At 43.0% G+C, this 22179-nt stretch overlaps 1 protein-coding gene across 10 annotated transcripts in view; it reads right to left on the reverse strand.

The window, feature by feature from the left end:
- Mast4 (microtubule associated serine/threonine kinase family member 4) overlaps positions 1–22179 on the reverse strand; it is a 585425-nt gene that overhangs the window by 271688 nt on the left and 291558 nt on the right. For all 10 annotated transcript variants that reach the window (XM_021649170.2, XM_021649162.2, XM_060385657.1 and 7 more), the window contains one exon: positions 1375–1406. In XM_021649170.2, the coding sequence (XP_021504845.1) occupies positions 1375–1406 (32 nt within the window). The remainder of the gene's footprint in view (positions 1–1374; positions 1407–22179) is intronic.

Below are 22179 nucleotides of genomic sequence, written 5' to 3' on the forward strand. Positions count from 1 at the left end.
AGATGTAATGGCTTTAATTTCTTAAACTGTATGAGCTTTTGATAGGAATTGGAAATATACTAACAAATCGAAGGAGAATTACTGTAAAGGCTAAAACCAAATCTGACCAAATATGTAAACATTTTCAAATAAAGTACAAGAGAAACATCCAGGATGCTTAAGAACTAAATAAAAAGTATAGAGAAAATAGGACTGTTTGTTTGCCTACAAAGAGATCTCGTGAAGTTTCTCTACTTTTCTCATCTTTGACTTCCAAAGTTTGTGTTTGGGGAACAGGGTCCTACCTGAGACTTAGAAAAGGAAAGCATTTAACCCTGCGGGCACTTCCTAATGAAGGGTCGAGTACTAACCTCCAGCTAGGAAGTGAGGCTAGGAGCTGGAGACAGTGAGGTAAGCTTTGCAGGTAAAATGATCAATTATACATCTGGCTTCCAAAAGGAAAGGAAAAGAAATAACATGGTCTACAAAGCAAGTTCCAGGACAGCCAGGCCTACAAACCTGTCTCAAAACAAAACACACAAACAAACCAAAAGCAAAACCAAAAACCAACCAAACAAATAAAAAACGGTAAATAAAATGTTCACAAATTATGCTAGTTTAGGTTCCTAGAGACATATTCTGGTATTTTCTTAAAGTTTCACCCAAAAGATGAAAATAGTCACCATACAGTTTTTTATTCCTCTATAGACTTCTTCAATACAAACCAGATAGAAAATCCCAAAAGTTCAGATTCAGGCCTTATAAAGTGCTACTGATAAGAAAGTTATCCTATAGGAAATATTAAAGGACAATTTCACTCTGGACATGGCTAATGAATAAAACTATGATTTGGGCAACTATATAATTGGCCTTAAAAATGAAAGGCGGAGACACACTACAAAGAATCAAGTCAAGGTCTGCAAATCTGCTGTTTTAATACAAGAGCATTACATGTATCCTTTCGATAAGACTGGATCTAAGAGCAGGACGTGCAGCTGACTCCAAGACTTCATCCATTCAAGTGCAAAGAAGTCTGTACCATAGAGAACATCCCCGGATTTTCAAACATATGGACGAAGCATTAACTCCTGATTCCGGTTACCTTGTGCTATCTGCAGATCAAATCACATTTTTGCTTGGCTATCTAATGGAATTTTTAAAACTTAAGATCCTCCTATGAATTAATAAGAGGTTACAATGCCCACACACAGATCCAGCAAATTATAATGAAATCATTACTCTTTGACATTTATAAATAAATTCATGTTGTTTTGTTGACTCAGTAGCTCATCATTAATTTTTCAATCACTGTCAAAGCCCAACAATTCAGATAGTGATCATATTACATACAAACTAGACAAAGAGAGAGCAAGGAAAGAGAGTCCTTCTACTTACAGGCTTCCTCTTCGGGGGAGGCTCAACTCCTTCTGCAAAAGAAAAGAGAAAACACACATGGGAGATGCCACACCAGCCAAAGTCGCCAGGACACCAAGTAACATGAATGGACATTCTTTATTAGACTTGATTTGGCCTTGTCATGACACCAAAGACTTTGATGACATAATTTTTGTTGGACCCCTCCCAACACGGCTCTTGCTGCAGAAAAGAGGTCTGAAGGAGCAGTTTATACTACAAACAGCTTACCTGATTCAGAAGCATAAAACCATTTGACCTGCACGAAGCAACTTGTGTGAAATATTGAGCTGAGCTGCACTGTCCTATGACTGAGGAAAGAATGAAGAACCAGGGGACCCATCCAGACAAGCAATAGACATAAGCAGGAGAAATTTCAGAAGATTACCACTGAGTGAAAGGTGAAATGGAAAGGATAATTAAATCAGATTATTAAATCAGGCCAACTTACCCTCCAAGGGGGAAAAAAAATCAGGCAAAATACTATGCATACCAGATATTATACTTTGTTGTTTTAACGAGAGCCTGCAAAGAGTTTTCTTCTGGAATTACTTCTCAAAACATATGGCATTTATTACTTAGGTATTGAAAAGTAGGTTAATGGACCTCTAAAAGGAACTGGATAGCCACAATTACCAGAGTGTTTACAGTTCTAAGGAAGGTCCTCACACTTATCTCAAATTAAGATCATTATCTACAGAATCACGGAGAGGAAAGGGGGGGGAGCATCTCACAACCAAGTAAGCAAACAAACCACACACAAAATCCTGACTCAGAAATACTTCCACTCACGACAGAAGTTTTGAGGCCCCCTCCTGAAGGAGGACTACTTGAAGACAATAATTAAAGAATAGGAAGCCATGAGTCAGCGGCCGACTTAAACTCAAAATTCAGTACGCCTCAAATTCAGAAGAGTCTAAACCTGGCTATTCATCCCCAAATTCTCATGTATTTGGTGTCTTCCATAAGCTCCAACATTAACTTTTGGAAGGTGTTTCCCTGGCTTTACACTCACCTTGTCTGTGCTCTGTCTTTATTGGATCCTGAATGTTTGTCATGGGCAACGGCCTCAGCCATCACTTCTAAACAGTGCAATTTACTCTAGCACAGCTTACAGAAAATGGCCTTGAGAGCATCCAAGGAGAGGCAAGGGAAGATATGTGACATGGGCTTTAGACATGAAGATGCCTCCCTGCTAACTGATAAATATGTTTCCATATGGAGTTACCATAATGGATCGCTGGTTAGTGTTTGGGAGAACAAGCAGTAATTTAAGAAATGAAGCACCGTCCTCCCACAGAGGGAACGTTTTCTTTTTGTCTGTTTTTATATATTTTTCCTCCTTGAATCTTTGATTATCCCCCAAGAAATTATAGTGTTTGCTAATGCTGGCTTCCCGATTCTGAAATGGAAATGCACCTTCATTTACTGATGACAAGAAGACTGTCTTTAACCAGGATAGTCTCCTCGAGGGGATGTAATGCACACAGAAAACCAATGAACAATTTTCTGTATATGAATCTTTGATTAAGCAAACACTAGAAATTAGTTTTGTACTTGGGCTTTTTTTTTTTAAGGACTCCCTAAGAGTCACAATTCATCAGATTGTGTCTTTCAGGAAAGAACTGAGATTCCTTGTTCAGGAAAAGGCTGAGAGCCCAGAAGTTGACTACTGCTCTGGCAGAAACTTGATCAGATGGCAGCACGCATGATACCAGAGCGCTCTTAGTAAGAGTAAGGAAGTAAGAGATCAGATGCTGTATCAACATCAACTATATATGCAGATAGAGAACTCACAAGACAGAGGAGGAAAAGGGCCAAGTAGGCAACTAACGGTTCAATCAATCATTGCCCGAAATAACGCCATCATAAACTGGCTGTTTTGCTCTCGGAAAAAGCCGCTGAAATAGCAAGATAAGGAGGGGATAAGAACCAACTCTGTTTTTAATCAGAAGCCCTTCCAATAGGCTTAGAATTATGAGTTCTAAATAAGGAGAAAGGTTACAGTGGTTTCCACAGCTCCAGCGCACCACAGGATGGTACCTGAGCTTCCGGGATGAGGAGCAGAGAACATTTAATAGGCCACTGTCAGCTGACCCGGAGCCACCATGCTAACCGAGCTGAAGGAGCTAATCCACCTGACAGCTTGAATGTCAGGCTCAGGATGGGAAACTCAATTTGGTAGCAAATTGGAATCAGATGTGATGGTAATAAAGTGAGAGAAATGAATGTGCCGTGGCCAAGACCTTGTGAACAGTAGCTGCCAGAGTCTGCAAATACCAGAGGGGTTAGCAATTGCAGGCCGGGCAGGCAGCAGCTACTGACCTAACGTATGGAGACCACATGTTAATAAATCAGCCCAGGTCAGACACAAATGAACAACATCAGGGCATTTTACTGCTTAAGCCCCAGCTGTACTCTGTGCATGTGTCTTCATTTGATTTCCTTATTGTCGGGATAAGGTCACTAACATATACTTAGATAATTAGATAAGATGTGTGGTATTGGCCCAGGTCATAAACCAAAGCCGGCATTTGGTACATAGGACATATGTGTTAAAGGCTACATTAGGCAAGAACTGGAGGTGGGGCAGTGGAAAGTGGAATACAGAGAAAATAAAGGGGCAAAAAGCATCTATTCCAACTAAATATGTTTATCAATTATTTCCAGATTATGAATATATTTAAGATTAAAGTTTTTAAAAATTATTTTCATGGACAGTGATTACTCAGGGATTTTGTTTTAGGCTTGTTTTGTTTTTTGTTTTTGTTTTCTGGAGACAAGGTCTCAGGTTGTGGCCAAGGTGCGCAATCTCCCGCCTAAGTCTCGCAAACGCTGGGGTTATAGGCAAGGAGCCACCATATTTGTTCTCAGTGGCTTAATATATTTTAGAATGGTATTATCGTTATCTTCTTAATATATACTTTGTTCCATTTCTAAGAATGTTAAATAATTATGTTGAGAGTTAGTGTAAAGTGTAAATAATTTTTTCTGTGACTTACTGAGATCTCTCAGTGAGATTTAGAATGGCCTGGTACAGCACACTCACACAACCCAGCACTGACAAGGCAAAGGCAGGAGTGTTTCTCGATCCCAAGAGACTAAAGCCATTCTGGGCTATATAGCAAGACCCCTATTTCAACAAATGAACAAACAAACAAACAGACTGACGATATTAAAAAAGTCTTCTCAAATTTAAGAAGAAAACTCGTGCAGAGTTCAGGATGACAAGAGAATTCCAGGGAGCGAGTGTGAGCCTTTACCAGTTAACCTCCGCCTCAAATGGAAAAACAAACAAAGAACCGTGGCTTGCAGTGAGGATGGCCTGAGGGACTTACATATGAAGAATGTGTCTACGTATGTAAAGAGCTAGACGTGGGACATAAAACTCACAGAGGAGTCAACTCACCAGGCCCTACAAACGTGGAGGTTGATGCGACAGAGCCCGGCATGAACACGTGACATCAAGATTGCCCAGTGACAGCCAATTGTTTGCGCAGGCAGGTGGACGTACGAATGTGGGTTCAAGAAAGGGGCTGGAAGTAGAGAGCTATGTGCCTGGGGCCGTGGGGTGGGGGCCAGGGAAGAGTTGGAAGGTGAGACAGCCAGGACACGGGCTCACGGAGATGCATGAGTGGAAAGGCTTTGCTACCCTAGCGAGCAGGAGCTGGGTCTCTTCAAGGCGACAGAAACTCAGGGGGGCTGACAAGGAAAGACCTCATTTTGTGGACCCGAACCAGCACCTTCTACGGCAACAAGATGACTGGGCAGGCAGTGTAGGACACACTGGGCACCAACACGGTTAGTGCACGTTGAAGGGAAACACGTCAGAGAGCGCCTCCTGCAGGTTGTACTTTTAACTGTCCCCACACCTTTAATCTCATGGCTCCCGGCAGGTTCCTATGCCCAGTGCGTGGTTGCTTCCTGGTCTCTTGCTCCTGCTGCCAAGCGGGCAGTAGAAAGGAATATGAGCTTCCCTCATTAACACAGAGAAGTAGGGCCAAAGCCACTAAATTCACATGCAAGGAACTCCTCCAAGATGGCGATGGGGATTTGAAGACTGTGCGGAGTGCTCCCGCTAAAACCTGAAAACAGAATGGCAATAACCAGACCAAACTACCTCCCAGCAGCTTCCAGAAAGGAGCATGTGGGGTGCTCCTGTGCTTCCCGTTATCCTCCTCCCTACAACACCGGCATCTTCATCTTGTCACTGAGAGTTATGACATGCGCTGGCCACTCTCTCTATTCAGGGAGTTCAAAGAACCAGGGTGTGCACAGTAGGGGTACATCCAGGCCATGGTCGGGGACATACGCAGTGGAAGACTAGCCAAACTAAAACCTATTTGAAAGCAACTCGGGGAAGCAGACCCACACTCGCAATGAACAAGGAGGTTTCAGCGGGTGCAAGATTGCGCAGCCTAACCTGGATGTGCAAATGCGAACAGGGGAGAGAAAATGACAGGGGAAAAATAACCCCGCTCGAGCGGAAGTTCTGAGCGCTGGTTGATTTGGCTGAAGTAGAGATTCTGAAACCCGACTACGCATTAATGTCACCCAGGGAGCTTTAAAGAGTGCCAGTGCCTAAGCGCCCCCCTAGAGAGCCGGAGAGGGAGGAAAAACTGTTCGCAGCCATTGTTTATTAGAGGTTAGTTATTTTAAATCCCTTTAAAGACTACTAGTTTGCATAAACCTTTTACCTTAAGAAATTCTTTCTCCCTTTAGGGAATAGTAATTTCCTGGGCTGCCATTTCGGCAGCGCGGGCCAAGCTGTGATGTTATTTCCCGCGTGAGCGGGAAGCGGTACAGGTGGAGGACCGCTGCTTCTCTCAGGGTCACTGTGGCGCCATCCCACGCCAGGGGTGGGTTCATGCAGAGGTCAGCCCTCCTCAAGGAATGCTTGGGCCGCTTTCTGGACTGTCACCCAGGGTTAGGAACTGAGGCAGAGGCAGAGGACAGAAAGGCTTGTGCCTCGGATCTGGATCTCGCCTAGCACTTCCTGCCGAGCCAGAGCAGAGGGCAAAAACTGGTTCTCAAACAGTCGGAGAAAGCTTCAGGAAACTGCCCTACGATCGCATGGTTTTCTTCATGAAGACAGCAAGGCTGGAGAAGGTCGGGCATCTTTGTAGGAAGGCTTCAGTGTGAATACCTTTACCTAGATGGCACCTGTGGAACCTGATGGGGACGGGAGAAGCACAGGGTCCCAAAGTCACACCTCACTTCCCGCAGGCTTTATTTTTCTTTTTCAGTCTATAATCATAAAACCAACTGACTGTCTAGACAGGTTACCAAGCATCCCCAGGCAAAGTCCACAGGAAACTAGCACCTGACCAGGGGAACAAACCCAGAAGATAACTGTTTTAAAAGTTAAACTGAGGGCTGGATGATGGCTCATTTGGGTATCAACACTTGCTACATAGGCACAAGAACTGAGTTCAAATCCCCAGTATTCACCTAAGAATCCAGATATGGCCACATACACCTGTATCCCCAGCATTTGAGGGGAGAGGGGTGGAAACAATAGACTCGCTGGGGCTTGCTGACTGCCAGCTTAGCTTCAGGCTCCACGAGTGACCCTGTTTCCAGAGACAGAAGGTGGTGATAGAGCAGGACATCCAATGTCCTCTTCTGGCCTCAGCTCACATGCATAGGTGCACACACACATCTCTCCACATATATACCACATGAAAGTAACACATAACACCACACACACACACACACACATTATCTGCTCCCATCCCCGCCCCCAAACATTGTGAAAATAAGAGGATGGTAGAACACTTTCCATTGCTACAACAAAGTACATAAGGCCAACTAATTCTTAAACCTAAGAGGTTTGTAAGAGGTTTGTGCAGAGCGCAGACTGGGAGGCTGGGGATCCAAATGAGAACATTTCTTGGCCTCGTGGTAAATGGTAATAGTGGCTACAGCGTGTGCAGAATACAGTTTATGGTGAGGTAGAAAACCAGAGGGACTCAGGGGCAGGGCAAGGATAGTTTTAGGTTTTTTGTTGTTGTTCTTTTTTCTTTTTTTTTTAATAATAATAACCCGTTCCTGTAGGACCCAAGGTCCCATAAGAAGTCCAGTAGCCCCTCTTGGAGATGGCATCCTGTAGATGGCCACACTACCCTGAACACACCTTACCTCCTGTAAATATGACATCCCCTATAATCTAATTACTTCCCAAGTAGGTTCTACCCCTTAAAGGTCTCCTCTTCTCTCCATACTGACATGCCAAGGACCAAGCTTTCAAAGACATGAACCTTTGGGAGAACACACCAAGAGACTATATTCCAAACCAAAGCAAGCAGGCAGGAGAGGTGATATGAGAGACTGAGAGAAGGGGGCCGAATGAAAGCGAGGGTGGTCGTCAGTGATGGTGATTATGAATGGAAGAGGAGGAGGAGAACAAAGAGGACATCAGCTTTGCCCTTAGTACAAGTGAGACAGACACAATTTAAAAGTAAAACTGAAGATTTTTGCCTGTGGTCCTATAAATTCAGTTACTGGGAAGGCAAAAATCTTATGCCAAGGGTGAAGACAAGGGCACATTTGGGGATTAGAGCAAGCAAAATGGGTTTCCTTTATTCAATCACACACTTTTTAGTAAAGGCTGACAGCTTTGACCATGCCAGCTCTGGGGATAAAGGCCTTCACTCAGTGTAAAATGCAGTGTGAAAAGGCCTGGGACCCAGAAGGGCTCTTCAATGTATTCAGCAGCAGAGGATGAAGGTGCTGTGTTTCCTCTGAGGAAGGTCAGCACTGTTTCTCCCCCATTGACATCCCCTGTTTTGTACAACCGCCACTTGTGATGGAACCAGCACACCCCCTTAGTCTCTAGAAGAGCAGTCTTCAACCTCTGGGTCATGACTCCTTTGAGGGGTCGGATGATCTTTTCACAGGGGTCCCGTCAGACTATTTATTGGAAAACATAGATATTTACATTATGATTCATAACAGTAGCGAAATTAAAGTTATGAAGTGCCAGTGAGAATAAATTTATGGTTGGGGTCACCACAACATAAGGAACTGTATTTAAAGGGTCACAGCATGAGGAAGGTTGTGAACCCCTGCACTGGAAGAAACTCTGAACAAACGAAACAAGTAGCAAAGCTTATTTTCTTTGGCCAAAGAAATCAGTTGAGAGATAGCATGTGGCCCAATGTGGGCAAAGCAGATGAAAAGCGATGCTTGCTTGGGAAGCCCAGGGAAGAATTTCATGTGCCTCATCCAGGAGGGTTATCAGGAGAGGTAGGAAGCTCATGATAGGTACCAAAGGTGGATGGGGAGAAATAGGCAGTAGGTGATCCTGTGAAGCAAATGGTCCATCCTTACATATTTCTAGACTTTTGGGATTTGTGAACCAAAGAAGTCCGTTGTTGTTTAAGCCAGCAGTGTTCTGCATTTATGGTTCAAAAGTTCCCAAGTGACGCATACTCTGCTTGTGCCTGCTCTTTCTACTATAGGGTCTATGCACTAGCCAGGCAGGCTGAGGACGGCAGGGAGGGAAGGTGAGTGCAGGATGGGTTCTAGAGAGGCCTTAGCACATCTGGGAAGTAGAGAAGAAAAGAAAAAAAACCAATAGAACAGAGTTTTTTTTATTGTTGTTGTTTTGTTTTTTTACAAAATAGAACACGAGTCAAGAGTACAAAGGCAGCGGTGCACATACCACAGCCTGTTCAGAGAGTCCACATTTATCCTGTTGGCAGTGCGGACTCCGTTCAGCAGCAGCAGATGGCCAGCTGACACAATGAAAAAGGCTACACTCCAGCATTAGGGTGTTACATGGCTCACAGATGGCAAATAGTGGGGAAAGTCTCAGAGGCTCCTTCTAGCATCCTGGGAGCACGGCTGAGCACCAGGACCAAGGATGAGGCAGAGAAAGGCAGAAAGCAGAGGGGCGGGCTAAACAGAGGACTGAGCACACAGGGTCTCGGGGGTTTGAGGAGACATGCTTGGCTTCTGGGAAAGTTAGGAGAACCATGATGGATCACGACGGGGTGCTATCTACCCAGATGAGGGTAGGAGACATCGGGAGGCTAATAAGCGCACAGAGCTTTCAGAAGAGGAAAGGCAGAAATGTGAAATGGACAAGGGAACAGTAAAAGATGTAAGTTACCAACATGGTCCCGGAGTACCATGAGAGTAGGGAGGAAGCTGCACAGTGAGAAACTGGCAAAGTCAGATTCCCAGGCTTCTATGCAAAGTTAGCATCCATCACGACAAACTCTGATTCCACTCTAAAGCTTTCATGGAAATGGTAGGAACTGTGTGTCTACACTAAACTCACCTATACCACAATCACATGTCACCTAATCACATGTCATTAGATGGACTCTGACATATGCTGCGTGTTGACAAACACTGGCTCCTTTAACCTTCACCATGGCTCCTGTTTCACCAATGAGGGAATGCACCTGCCCAATCTGGGGAGTCTTTCCTTACCAAGTCATAGCTGGTGTATTTGTCCCAGTCTCTCCTCACGTCGCCTTCTGAGGGGCTTCGGAGCGGCTAACACCCACCAGTATCTCTCCGAAATGAGAAGCACAACTGACTAGGGCAGCTTCTTCTAAGCAAATTTCACACTTAAATTGTTTTTACAGACTGATTTTATTTGAGGCACAGTCCTGCAAGCATGTTACTTTTAACACGGACTTTTCTCCAGCAGAAAAGGCGTAACAAGGCAGATAATCAGCTAACCCTAAGTAAATGAGCAAGTGAAGCAAGTTTCCTTTCCAGTCCATTACTGTGGTTTGACTCATTTCCTAACGCATTATGCCCTCGATGTCAAAACATCAAGCTTGGGAATCAGACATGTGCGTTCGCAGTATTACCAAAGAGACCTCCGCCGAAAGTCTAAGTCCGCACAGCTCTCTGCGGGGCTTTGCTTAGCAATAACTGAGACACGTGTGACTGACAGCTGCACATCATTGAATGTTTACTATGTTCCAAGCAACATGTGCGTGCTACCTCTAGGTCAACAGCTTTTAGCCCACAGTCAGATTGTATTTGCTGTGCTCAGTTTCCCCAAGAACAAGCTAATTTTCTAAGGAAGATCTCTGTGTCATTTTGAAGTTAAAGAAACTAGTTTGGGCCATGTTGGAAAACCTGGTTTTTTGAAACAAAAGGAGCCACAATAAAATAAAATAAAATAAAAAAATAGACTCACTGAGGTTAGTGCTTACAGATGTAGTTACTGTGCTGAGGAGACGGCTCATTGAAACACGAGGTCTGAACTCAATCCACAGAGCTCATGTAAAACACCTAGGCCTGACACATTCATAATCCCAGTCCTGAGCTGGCAAAGAGAGGGAAATCAATCTCCCAGGCTCACGGACCAACCAGCCTAGCCCACTGGCAAGTTCTAGGCCAATGAGAAGTCCTAGCTAAAGAAAACAAAAGTGGTCAGGCAGTGGTGGCACACACCTTTAATCCAAGGCAAAGGCAGGAAGCTGTTGGAGTTCCAGACCAGCATGGTCTAGAGGGAGTTCTAGGATAGCCAGGGCTACAAGAGAAACTGTGACAAAAAAGGAGGGGGTAGGAGAAGAAGGAGGAGAAGGAGAAGACAAGAAGAAGGAAGAAGAAGAGGAGGAGGAGGAAGAAGAAGAAGAGGAAGAGGAAGAAGAAGAGGAGGAGGAAGAAGAAGATGATGATGATGATACATGGTATCCAAAGAACTTTCACCTGAGGCTATCTCTGGATTCCATAGGCCATGTACATGCAAACACACACACACACACACACACACACACACACACACAAGATAGGGGCGGGGCATACACCACACAAACAAAAGAAACATAAATCAATCATATGTAAAAAGACAAACTTAATGCCACAGCTTTATTCCCACCCAAGGTGATGCTACAAAGCATCCAGAAGAAACTCCTCTACCTCCACTACAACCCAGTTTCCAAAAACACAGAATGGGGCCCACACCACCATGGCATAGTCAGAACCACAACAGTGTTCTCATGCCACTCTGTTCTGACTGCTCCCAACACCTGAGGACCAGCGTTTCCCACCCAAATATACTGCTCAAATTCAATGAAGAAGGCAAGCAGGGCAGACAGGGCCTGGATGTCATGGGTCAGTCATGAGGACAGTCCGGACACCTCCACCCTGTCATGGTCTTCATCCTGGCCCTGGTTCAGGGAAGGCTCCAGCAAAGACACACTCAACTATTCCATTAAATGGGACAGTCTTCTGCCTGGACATTAAAGACCAATGCAAGATGTTGAACTTAGCTGCTTCTAAGACAATGCAAATTGAAGGTTCCTTCAGTGTCTGTATAAAATTAAGGTCACGGGGAACAAGCTCTGACTTCTCTTTCTGTCATTAGAACACACTTGGGAAGCCTTCTGATAAGGAACCGTATCAACCCTGCCACTTAACTATGTTTCTTGGTACTGGGACAAGCCCATGAGCCACAGTGAGCTGAGATAAAAAGACCACACCGCACAGCTGTGCCCCACAGCACCCTGCAATCCTTTCAGGTCTCCCATTTATTACTAGCAAATTACAGTAAATTCAAAATATTGATCTGCAAACCCCTATATGGGAAGAAAGTTACCATTGACTTTTATTGCTTACTGTTGGGTCCAATTCTCTGGAATCAATAAAAGCTACAATGTTCATAAGCTTCTAAAAAGAGAGTTAATATAGTGGATATGAGACACCTTTTAGAATCATTATAAATCTATAGAATTCTCCATCAGCACCATGGCAAGCATCTTCAGTGTTCAAAAGCCTTATTGGATTTCTAAGTCTTCTCATTACCCAGGAAAATGCCCTGGGAAAAAAGTGCATGTCAATGCCAGGGAATGAAAACAAGCAATTAGAAAGAGCCCTGCCAGGCAGAACTCCACTCTCCTTCTCCTGTCTATTCACACCCAAATCACTGCCCCACCCACAGTGAATTATTAATCATCCTGGTCACTTTTTAAACAGCTAGATCTCATTCAGACTTCAGAGGTGTTTTCTAGACACTAGATCCCAAGACCCACCAAGGGAGACCAAGTTTGCCTATAAACAAATAATTCAAAAGTTCCATTAGAATTCCAGACAACCTTGATACAAAGAACAAAAGGCTTTTCATAGGACCAGGAAACAGGGTGGGATGAAACCGTCCAACTAGGAACAGTACGTTTACTCGCCTGAAGATGAATCATTTTTATTTACTAAGGGTACCTCACAGTTTCTCTGAGCAGTCACTGCTCTGAAGGCCTATTTTAGTGTAGAAATTTATTGGCAGGTCAGCTCAAGGGAGCGCTTGGAAAACTATATGAAGCTAATACCCACAAGTCTACTTTCTCCAGGCTATTCCTCTCCATCTAAATGCAAAAGACAACACAAAATATGCATGCAAAATGGATGCAGGCCATGGAGATTAATGGCTCACATATTCAAATAATCGATAATGTGAAGGTAAGCCTCTAACAGTGCTGAAATTTATTGCAAAGAGATGGCTCAGTAACATAAACAATTGACTTGGATGTAGTTCACTGAGGAAGTAACAGCTCCTATTTGTGACATTTTATGTTATATTATTAAATGTTTCTTTTATTTCTGTGTGTGTGTGTGTGTATGTGTGTGGTACATATATGTATATATGTATGTAGTATGTGTGTGATCTGCAACATGTATGTGGTGTTTGTATGTGTGTGGCATGTGTAGATGTGTGTGATGTGTGTATATGTGGTGTGTGTAGATGTATGCGGTGTGTGTATGTATATGTGATGTGTGTGTGGGGTGTGTGATGAGTACTATGTGGTATGTGTATATGTGTGTGGTATGTGTATGTGTCGGGTGTGTGTGTGTGTGTGTCTGGTTGTATACACATGAGTGCAGGTACACTCAGAACCCAGAAGTAACAGGCCCCTAACAGGCCCTCACGGAGCTGTAATTCCAGGTGGCTGAAGCCCCACCCCATCCCCATCACCGCCATGTGGGTGCTGGAAAGCTAACTCGGGCCCTGTGAAAAAGCTCAGCCATCTCTCCGGGGTTTGGAACTTAAGTTCTTGTCCCTTCCCTTTTATTAATGTTTAGTGTCTTCTCTGGTGGACAGCTGAAAGAATGCTGGAATTGGGACCTGTGAGGAAGATAGATGCCCTGTCTCCTACCTTACACCTTCGCCCTAGCACCACTAGCAAACCTGGTGTGTACAATGTGCGTTCTCGCGGGTTTCCTGGGACTCACCACCACCCTGTAGTATGGTGAGGTTACCAGCATTTTCTAAACAGGGCAGCTGAGTTTTAGAAAACTATGATGTTGGGCGGTAGTGGTGCATGCCTTTAATCCCCAGCGTCTGGGAGGCAGAGGTAGGTGAGGACAGCCTGGATTAAAACTTGAGTTCCAGGACAGCCACAGCTACGAAGAGAAACCCTGCTTTGAAAAACAAAACAAAAAGGAAGGTAGAAGGAAGAAAGGAAGGAAGGAGGGAGGGAGGGAGGGAGGGAGGGAGGGAGGGAGGGAGGAAGGAAGGAAGGAAGGAAGGAAGGAAGGAAGGAAGGAAGGAAGGAAGGAAGGCTATGTGATGATTTGCCCGATGCCCAAAGCATTACATTAAGAAGATGCTGTTTTAACACTACACACTCACTTTGAACATTCTGTTACAAACATTTCCACGTGTGAAAAAGAATGTGCCATGTCAGTAACACAGTTTCTGTTCTTTGCAGCTAAGTTCATTGCTGACTGAGGTCTTCCAAAAGTCTCTCCCACTGACTTCCACCAATTTAGAACTGCGGATCCCGAAGCACGGCACATGTCAAGGTGACCCCATCACCTCAACTGAGGGCTGCCCCAGGTTTGCCAGAGTACACGAACAAGGTGTCTACCAACTGGGCCTAGGTTTCGTCAGAAACAAGTCTCGGAAACATTGATTACAGATCGTCAATTTGTTTCCTTTTCCTGAAATAAATTTGGGAGAGCCTCACAGCGTGCACTAATGACTTTGAAGTTAACCAACAGACTCTAGGCTTAATGGCATCACACTTGTGACAGTTAATTAGCAGAAAATATTTCAGTGCGGGGCCGTTTTTGCCTTTTTTTTAAAGCATCAAAAGCAATAAAGGCTTTGGGGTTTTAATTGCTTCGACTGACTTCTGGTTCTCTCCCTGCAAAGACACAATCCTCCCTTCAAAGTCAGAATGGTCCTCTGTGACTTCTGTGATCACAAGGACCCTGACTGGGCTGGACATTTAAATTTGAGCTCTAAGAAGACTTTCACAACATAGCTTATTGTTGTTATCCATATTAGAAAGATGTGTTCTCACTGATTTCAGCACCAGATTCCTGCATTTACCACACGTGAGTGCAGCTGTCTCTAACACCTGTGAACGGAGGTGTTTGCTACACGTATTAGGTTCTTTCAAAAATTTAACAAGCACACTAGACAATATTAAATTGATAAGTATATACTGCAGTCTAATGTGTGTGTGTGTGTGTGTGTGTGTGTGTGTGTGTGTGTGTCCTTGTGCTGAAGTCTCTGGATTGCCTTGGAAGTATGAAATGGATCACTGAATCTGAATTCCTTTCTATAGAACACAGCTAAAAACACAATGACAAAAACCAAATGATATTGTATAAAAATCTAAACAAAGTTGGGGAAACAAACTTTGGGGCCAGAGAATCTGAGCCCTACTGAGGTTGGGGAATCCTACAAGGTCATTCAAAATACCTCATTATTTGGACAAGTTGGAGAATTTGAATCCATTTAAGAAAATGTTCCTGACACTTTTAATGCTAGCTCTAAACCAGAAAAAGAAAAAGCAAGCTGAATCACACTGAGTTTCACTGTTTATTAATCAAACAACAAATTAGATTGTAAAAGTCTCACATGCCACTGAGAAATAAATATTCATATCCTATATGTTAAATCCTATATGCCAACCCATACATCCTCAGGTCGCCAGGATGGATGTGGTGAGAAGCAGCATGGCACCATGGACCAAAAGACTTGGGCGTCTGCACTGCAAAGTGAGTGCCAGCCTCATTTCGCTTACAGCTTTGGGCAACTTGTGCGCCCTGTCTGTGACTTTCCTGCATCAATGGAAACTGCAGTCTCTGTTAGGAGGATTCAATAAAAGAATATACATAAAGTGCCTAGAAATGGATCTGGCACATAGCGAGTCTTCTATTATTATTCTGTCTTAAATATGTATGCACAAATCTGACACTGCAACCCCAGGGGTTTGCCTTTTCAAAATATCAAGTATTCAGACAAATAATAAGTTATTATCCTGATATATATATGTGTATATATATATACATATATATTCAGTGCACCAAAAGAAAGATTAAAAAGTAGTAACAAATTTAAATAGACTCTAAGCCTACTTCAATGAAAGCTTAGAGAAACTATTCTAGTATTATTGATAGGGCTCTCAGGTGCTTTCCAAATAGCTCTATTTAAAGCAAAATGGATTATCTTGGTACTTGAAATTGCCATTTATCAAGCATGAAGACCACCTATTAATGAAAGGCAAACTTCTTAAAGGGCTCTGATTCTATCCAAACATGCTCTGCATACCTGCTTATGTCCCAAGTACACTACAGCTATATATTTTAAGCAGACCTTATTCTTTTTATAGTTCATGCAGCTTTCACCAAATTATAAGAGGAGAAAAATTATTTGTTACGATGACCAGGAACAATATGCTAGATTTCTTGTGTTTGATTTTGCATTTTTCTGAGTCCACCTTTCATCAATAAATAACAGTGTTGCTTTAACTAAAAAGTGTGGAAAATTCTGATTGAATTTTCCACTTCAAAGTACACAAAATCATTTCATCTAACATGCTGTGTTAGAGAAATCTATGCTGCATTCTGACCTCCTGTTGCAGCCTATTTCCAGGACTAGCGATACACCGTATCATCCTGCATGGCTGGTGAAGAGGAGTAAACATATTGGCTGCAAACTGTTTTAAAAACCCCCTACTCCACATAGATCGCAGTTACTGTCAAAAATCACAAACATGTTTGCATTCTGTCTGTGCGAAAGCATGGCAGAGCTTTCAGAGAAATTCCCACAATGAATAAAAGCAGCTACTTGTGAAGCACACGATCTAAGCAAGACTATCCTTGGCTTGCAGTGAGAGGGAAGGGAGAGCAAGACTGAGCCCAAGTAGCACACTCAGAGGACGAGGACAGCAGACATTTTGAACTGTGCCCTCCTTTAACTCATTTGCAGGGATGACACAGAATGTGGACAAGATGACCAGCACTAGTAAGGAGGCACAGTACATGGAACTATGACCTTGCTATACACAGAAAGGAAGGTAACAGGAGGACTTTTTCTTTCCTTTGCAGCCTAGGAAGTTGACTATCTTTTCTTCATTTGGTGGAACTTACAGTCCAGCTTAGTTTCCTGGATAGGAAACCAGGGCAGTCTGTGTGTAGGCTAGGTGGCAGAGGACAGAACACTACGGTAAAAAACAATAGCTTCAAGCAGGAATCCCTAAGTGACGCTGTTCTAACAAGGTGAGAGCACTTCCGCCGTGCCCAGACTTCCTGGTCCTCTCTAGGTGGAGTGAGAAAGAGGCACTTCAGGTTCATACAATGGCCACCCAATGGGGAAATAAGGAGGCACAGAATCCATTTACTTTCACGTTTCTACAAACTGTTTGGAACTTTTAAAATTGTTATTATAGTCTGACGAGAAAAATTTTAAAGTCCCCTATGAAAAACAATTGTGTTCAAATAAGATCTTTCAAAGACTATTGCCATCATCACTCCTGACCTACCAGGGGCAAAGGCATAATTTGCAGGACTTTCCCTAAACTGGGACCATTAAAACATTGGGCTGGGGACAAATGCTGCACACACACACACACACACACACACACAGGTATAACTGAGTCCTACTTTTAGTATAATGCTAGAATAACTACAAAGAAGATAAGCCAGATTAATGCAGTACTATGTACTTGCTACCGCACTTAGTCACTTTGCATCGTGGTCTTGAACTGCACTGTCAGGAAAGAGTTAGGTAGCCTGTGCTGCGATTCAGCAAAGGGTTCTACACAACTCACAAGACTGCAGCAAAGAAATTCAAACGAAGACTGAAAACAAGGACCACAGAAACAAAGGCCCTGTGCAAGCAGTGATCAACTTGCTAAAGGAATAAACCAAGACACACATATACGTGATCACTCTGATGGGTCCACAGTTCATGCAGAAGAGAAACACAGTGGATACAGACTACTGGCATTTCAGTGTATGTCCACCACTGACAGGAAGTCAGGGCTGTGCTCTAATCATCAATGGCCAAGGCTTGTCTTTGTTCTCCTTTTCCTACTGAAAATTTCCTCTTTCTAAGACTTTTATTGTAATGTGGACAATTAGAGCAGGCCATTACTCACAGCAATATGACCACAGACTAGAAGCAAAGTTCAAAAGGAAACATCCATGCTTGGCTGGTTCCTCCTTGCCCCAACCATGGCTAATTCCTCCTCCTGTCACTCCACCAAGGCTGGGAGTGGCCATGGGCCTTTTCTTTCCTTTAATGAGGTTTATTACTACTCAAAAACTTTTACACTCCTAGCTTCAATGTAGCTCTTTTGTTTTAAGACCAGGTCCTGATGTAATCAGATGAGACTGAAAACAATTAAGATCCAGGATACAGGGGAAACTATGGGGCAACATGAATGAAGACACAGACAGTTTCTACAGATAAAATATGAACAAAAAGGGAAAAGCTAGAAATCAAAATACATTATAGTGAAATGGGATTATTCACCAGAAGAACTGAGTGAAGGATGAATGCTGTAGTAAAAATGGAAGAATCATGAAAATAGAATTATCAAGAGGGAAAAAAAAAAAAAAAAAACAATGCAAGAGTTTTGAGGATCAGTAGGACAAATCATACTGGACAATCTAGGCCTAGATGGAATTCCCAGGAAAGAAACATGACAGGACACGATGGCCAGCGTGTTCCAGAACCCAACAAAGGCCATCAGTCCACACAAGAGGTACTGTAAAGCCAGGAAGAAAACAGACCCAAAAAACCTCATATATTTAGCTTTTTCAATTGCTTTTTCAGGTAGGAGAGGTCAACATGTGGAAGATAACTGAGGATGTATATTTATCAAAATTACACACACACACACACACACACACACACACACATACACACACAGGCAAACAATGATGAGAATCCTGCCAATCAGCTCAGTACTTGGGAGGGCAGAGGCAGGGGGATTGTGAGTTTAAGACTGGCACAAGCTACATGTAGTTCCAGGTCTGCTGACATACATGATGAGATCCTGTGTCAACAATACTAAATGAGTGATCAGCAGAGGATGTATCAAGACACTGAATCAATTACAGAAAGCTCAGCAGGTGGGCCTCTGAACCTTGGCCAGCAAGTGCCTCTGAGCTGACCAAGCACTGCCAGGAAGTGATGCTTCTGGAATTCATCAGAATCCACAGAAGCAAGACACGACCAAATCAGACTTGACAGGTCACATATCTGTGTCACTTTTCAAGGTTGCTTGTCACGTTTTGAAGTGTTTCGCTTTTCGGCTTGTAGGATGGGTGGACATGAGGACACACAGGGCCCAGAAGCCAGAATGAATAACCATCATATTCAATCTATGCTCTGATCGTTTCACCTCTGAATTAAATTCTTCTGTTCTCACACTGGCAAATTTCCTGTAACATAGGTTTTTGGCGAGACTAACTCTAATGACTCAAAAAAAAAAAATAGGCAACAGCTGCAAACCACCATTGATTTTTAAGACCTAGGAAAAAAATATCTCATAAGAACAAGAAAGGTTGGGCAATAATAATAATTTACCCGCGTACACTAGATCTCTGTCAGCCATATAAATAAATAAAGGACACAGGACAGCCACAGCTCTTGAAAGTACCCAACCTCAATAGGTTCCAACAACACGCATGGCAAGGCAAGTTAGTGACTGGACAGGAGCTGGTGTGGGGAAACAGATGCAAAGCAGGAGTGTCAATGAGAAAGCACATCAATAAAAGAGAACACATGGCCTTCTTGTGTTAGGAAAGAAACACCCCAATGAAGGAACCTTCCTCTGTGTTTTCCATCACAGCCTTCAAGTGGGTTCAATGACTGAAATACTAAAGGCCACGATTATTATAATCTTTGTACTTGTTCTTTCCTGTATCATATAACCCAGTTACAGCCTTTCCTTGAACACAAAAGGAAACAAAAACAATTGCCATTTTATTGGATAATAAATTAGGATGGGATTACTTACATTCCCAATTATATATATTTATTGGATACTATGTTCATGATCTCATACATGTTTATCATATGTGACAGTCAAAGCCAGGTGATTAGCATCTCCTTCTTAAACATTTGTCATTTGCTTGTGTTGGGAGCCCCTTCGTGAAACAAGTAATAAATTCTCATCAACTACAGACAACTTACTGTATTGTCAAACATGAGAACTTAGGCCTCCCATCTAACATTATTACAACACCCATTATCTACAAGTAAAGGCGTGGGACACAAAGACAGAAAAAAAAAAAGAAAAAAAAGAAAAACGGTAGAAAAGCAAAGCATCCTGAAAACTTCTAAGGATATCACAGTGGGAAGCTCTGGGTGCTGGTGATTTTGATTTTATTTTTATATGTTGCTGATTAGAGTTGTCATTGGCCTATGAAGATTTACTGATATTTGTGTTCTTCTGGGTGCATTTTACTTGGCAGAAACAGCAGTGTCTCACATCTGTGAGATAGTATCAAACTTGAAATCACTGCATGTGTATATGAGAGAGAGAAGGAAAAGGAGATGGGGAAGGGAGGGATAAGGGGAGAGAGAAATAGGGAGGAGAGGGAGAAAAAGGAGGAGAGGTGGAGAAGGAGGGGGAGGAGAAAGTGATTTAAAAGCTGACTATAATCATCTTCAAGTTCAAAGTTCCCAGAACCAGCCACAGAAAATGATGTTCAGTACACATTAGTGGAACTGAATCCCAAAGCTGTTTTTCATGTTGTCATTTTGAAGGGCTCTAATACTGTGTTTATAGATGCCTCATAGATAGCATCATGGGAAGCAAGTAGAATCCACTTCCTGGAAAATTATCTGAATGGGTTAAGTAAATGGATATTAAACTTGAAAGCACAGGGCTAAGTTCTTGGCCTTTTTCTTCTCTATCGTGTCCTGAAGTATCCCATCACCCTCTGCTGTAATAAAACTTGGTGAATGTGGGCTGCCAAGTTGGCTCAGTGGGAAAAACTGGTTGTGATATGGACCTGATGACCTGAGTTTGGTTGGCAGAATGTGCATAAAAAGCCAGATATCATGGCACAGATCTGTAATCCCAGAACTCCTACACAGATGAATGTCTTAGAAGCTCACAGGCTAGTGAGCATGGACTATGAGGTGCAGCAGAATCAAGGGACGCCCTTCACGAGGTGGAGAGTGAAAACTGACCCCTGAAAAGTTGTCCTCTGACCTCCACACATGCACCATCATGCTCATGCCCTCAAAATAATGCTTAGAAAAGGAAATGATATTTAAAGATTAGTGGATGTGCTTTACTTATTTTTTGGTTTGCTTGATTTTCAAGGCAGGGTCTCTCTGTGTAGCCCAGGCTATCGTGCAGCTTGCTCTGTAGAGCAGACTGGCCTCGAATTCAGAGATCAGCCTGCCTCTGTCTCCTGAGTGCTGGGATTACATGTATGTGCCACCACTGCCTGGCTTAGCGGATGTGCTTTAATAGTTCACTGTTAGACAGATCCAGTGGAAGTCAGAAGTGACCAATGTCTATGGGGTATTTGAAAATAACTCAGGAAAAGAAGAAACTCTGGGTTAAAAGATTCTGGGTTTCTTTTTGCTTAAAATAAATTATCTATTTAAGTGTAAGTACATGTGTATTTCTTTGTATGTATACCAAGTCTGTGCCCATGGAGGCCAGAAGATGGCATCAGATGCCCTGGAACTGGAGTTACAGGTGGTTGTGGGCCTTCTGATGAGGATTCTGGGAACCAAACTCAGGTCCTCTTTAAGAGCAGCAAATTCTCTTTATCACTGAGCCATGACTACAGGCCTTGGGTTTCTTTTTCCTTTTCTCTTTTTCATTTGTTCTTTTATTCTTTTAAGCAGCATCTTGCTATGTAGTACAGGGTGTCCTTGACCTTGTAATTCTCCTGTCTCAGCTTATTGAGTTCTGGAATTAGAGTAGGCATGTGCAACCAGGCATGGATTTGATTTTTTTTTGTTACATTAACACACACACACACACACACACACACACACACACACACACGATGATGGATATGTTCCTTTGTTACACAATAGCAACACATTTTAACAAATGGAGATGGATACACACACCCATGGCATGACAGATGTAAACCACACACATCTATGTGTTTGTCATGCGGTATACACTAACCATACTCAGGAAACTTTGCTTTGAATATGTAATGTGTTCATATGTATAGAGATATCTTTAATTTTTAAGTCCATTCTATCCATCTCCTGTGATGGTCTTCCAGACAGGACTAATGTTTAAGCAAACATATTAAACCTCCCCCCTTTGATTCTTCTCTTTGGATGAATCTTCCTCATGAAAAGAGCGCCTGCTTTCTCTCCCAGCCGAGCGGCTTCCACTGAGCGGCTTGCACTCAGTTTGCCCACTCAGTTAACTTCTGAAAGCCGTCTGGGTTATGGCTAGTGATTTATATTAACGTTTGTGCTGCAACGAATCTTTTCCTTGGCTCATTTCACAGGTAGGCTGGCATGCAGCTGCTGGTTAGCCCCCCTCTCAAACGAGCCAGTGTGTCCAACAGTGTGTGTAAGGACTTCAG

This window comes from Meriones unguiculatus, chromosome 6, assembly GCF_030254825.1.
Source record: "Meriones unguiculatus strain TT.TT164.6M chromosome 6, Bangor_MerUng_6.1, whole genome shotgun sequence".
In the NCBI taxonomy this organism is placed as follows: domain Eukaryota; kingdom Metazoa; phylum Chordata; class Mammalia; order Rodentia; family Muridae; genus Meriones; species Meriones unguiculatus.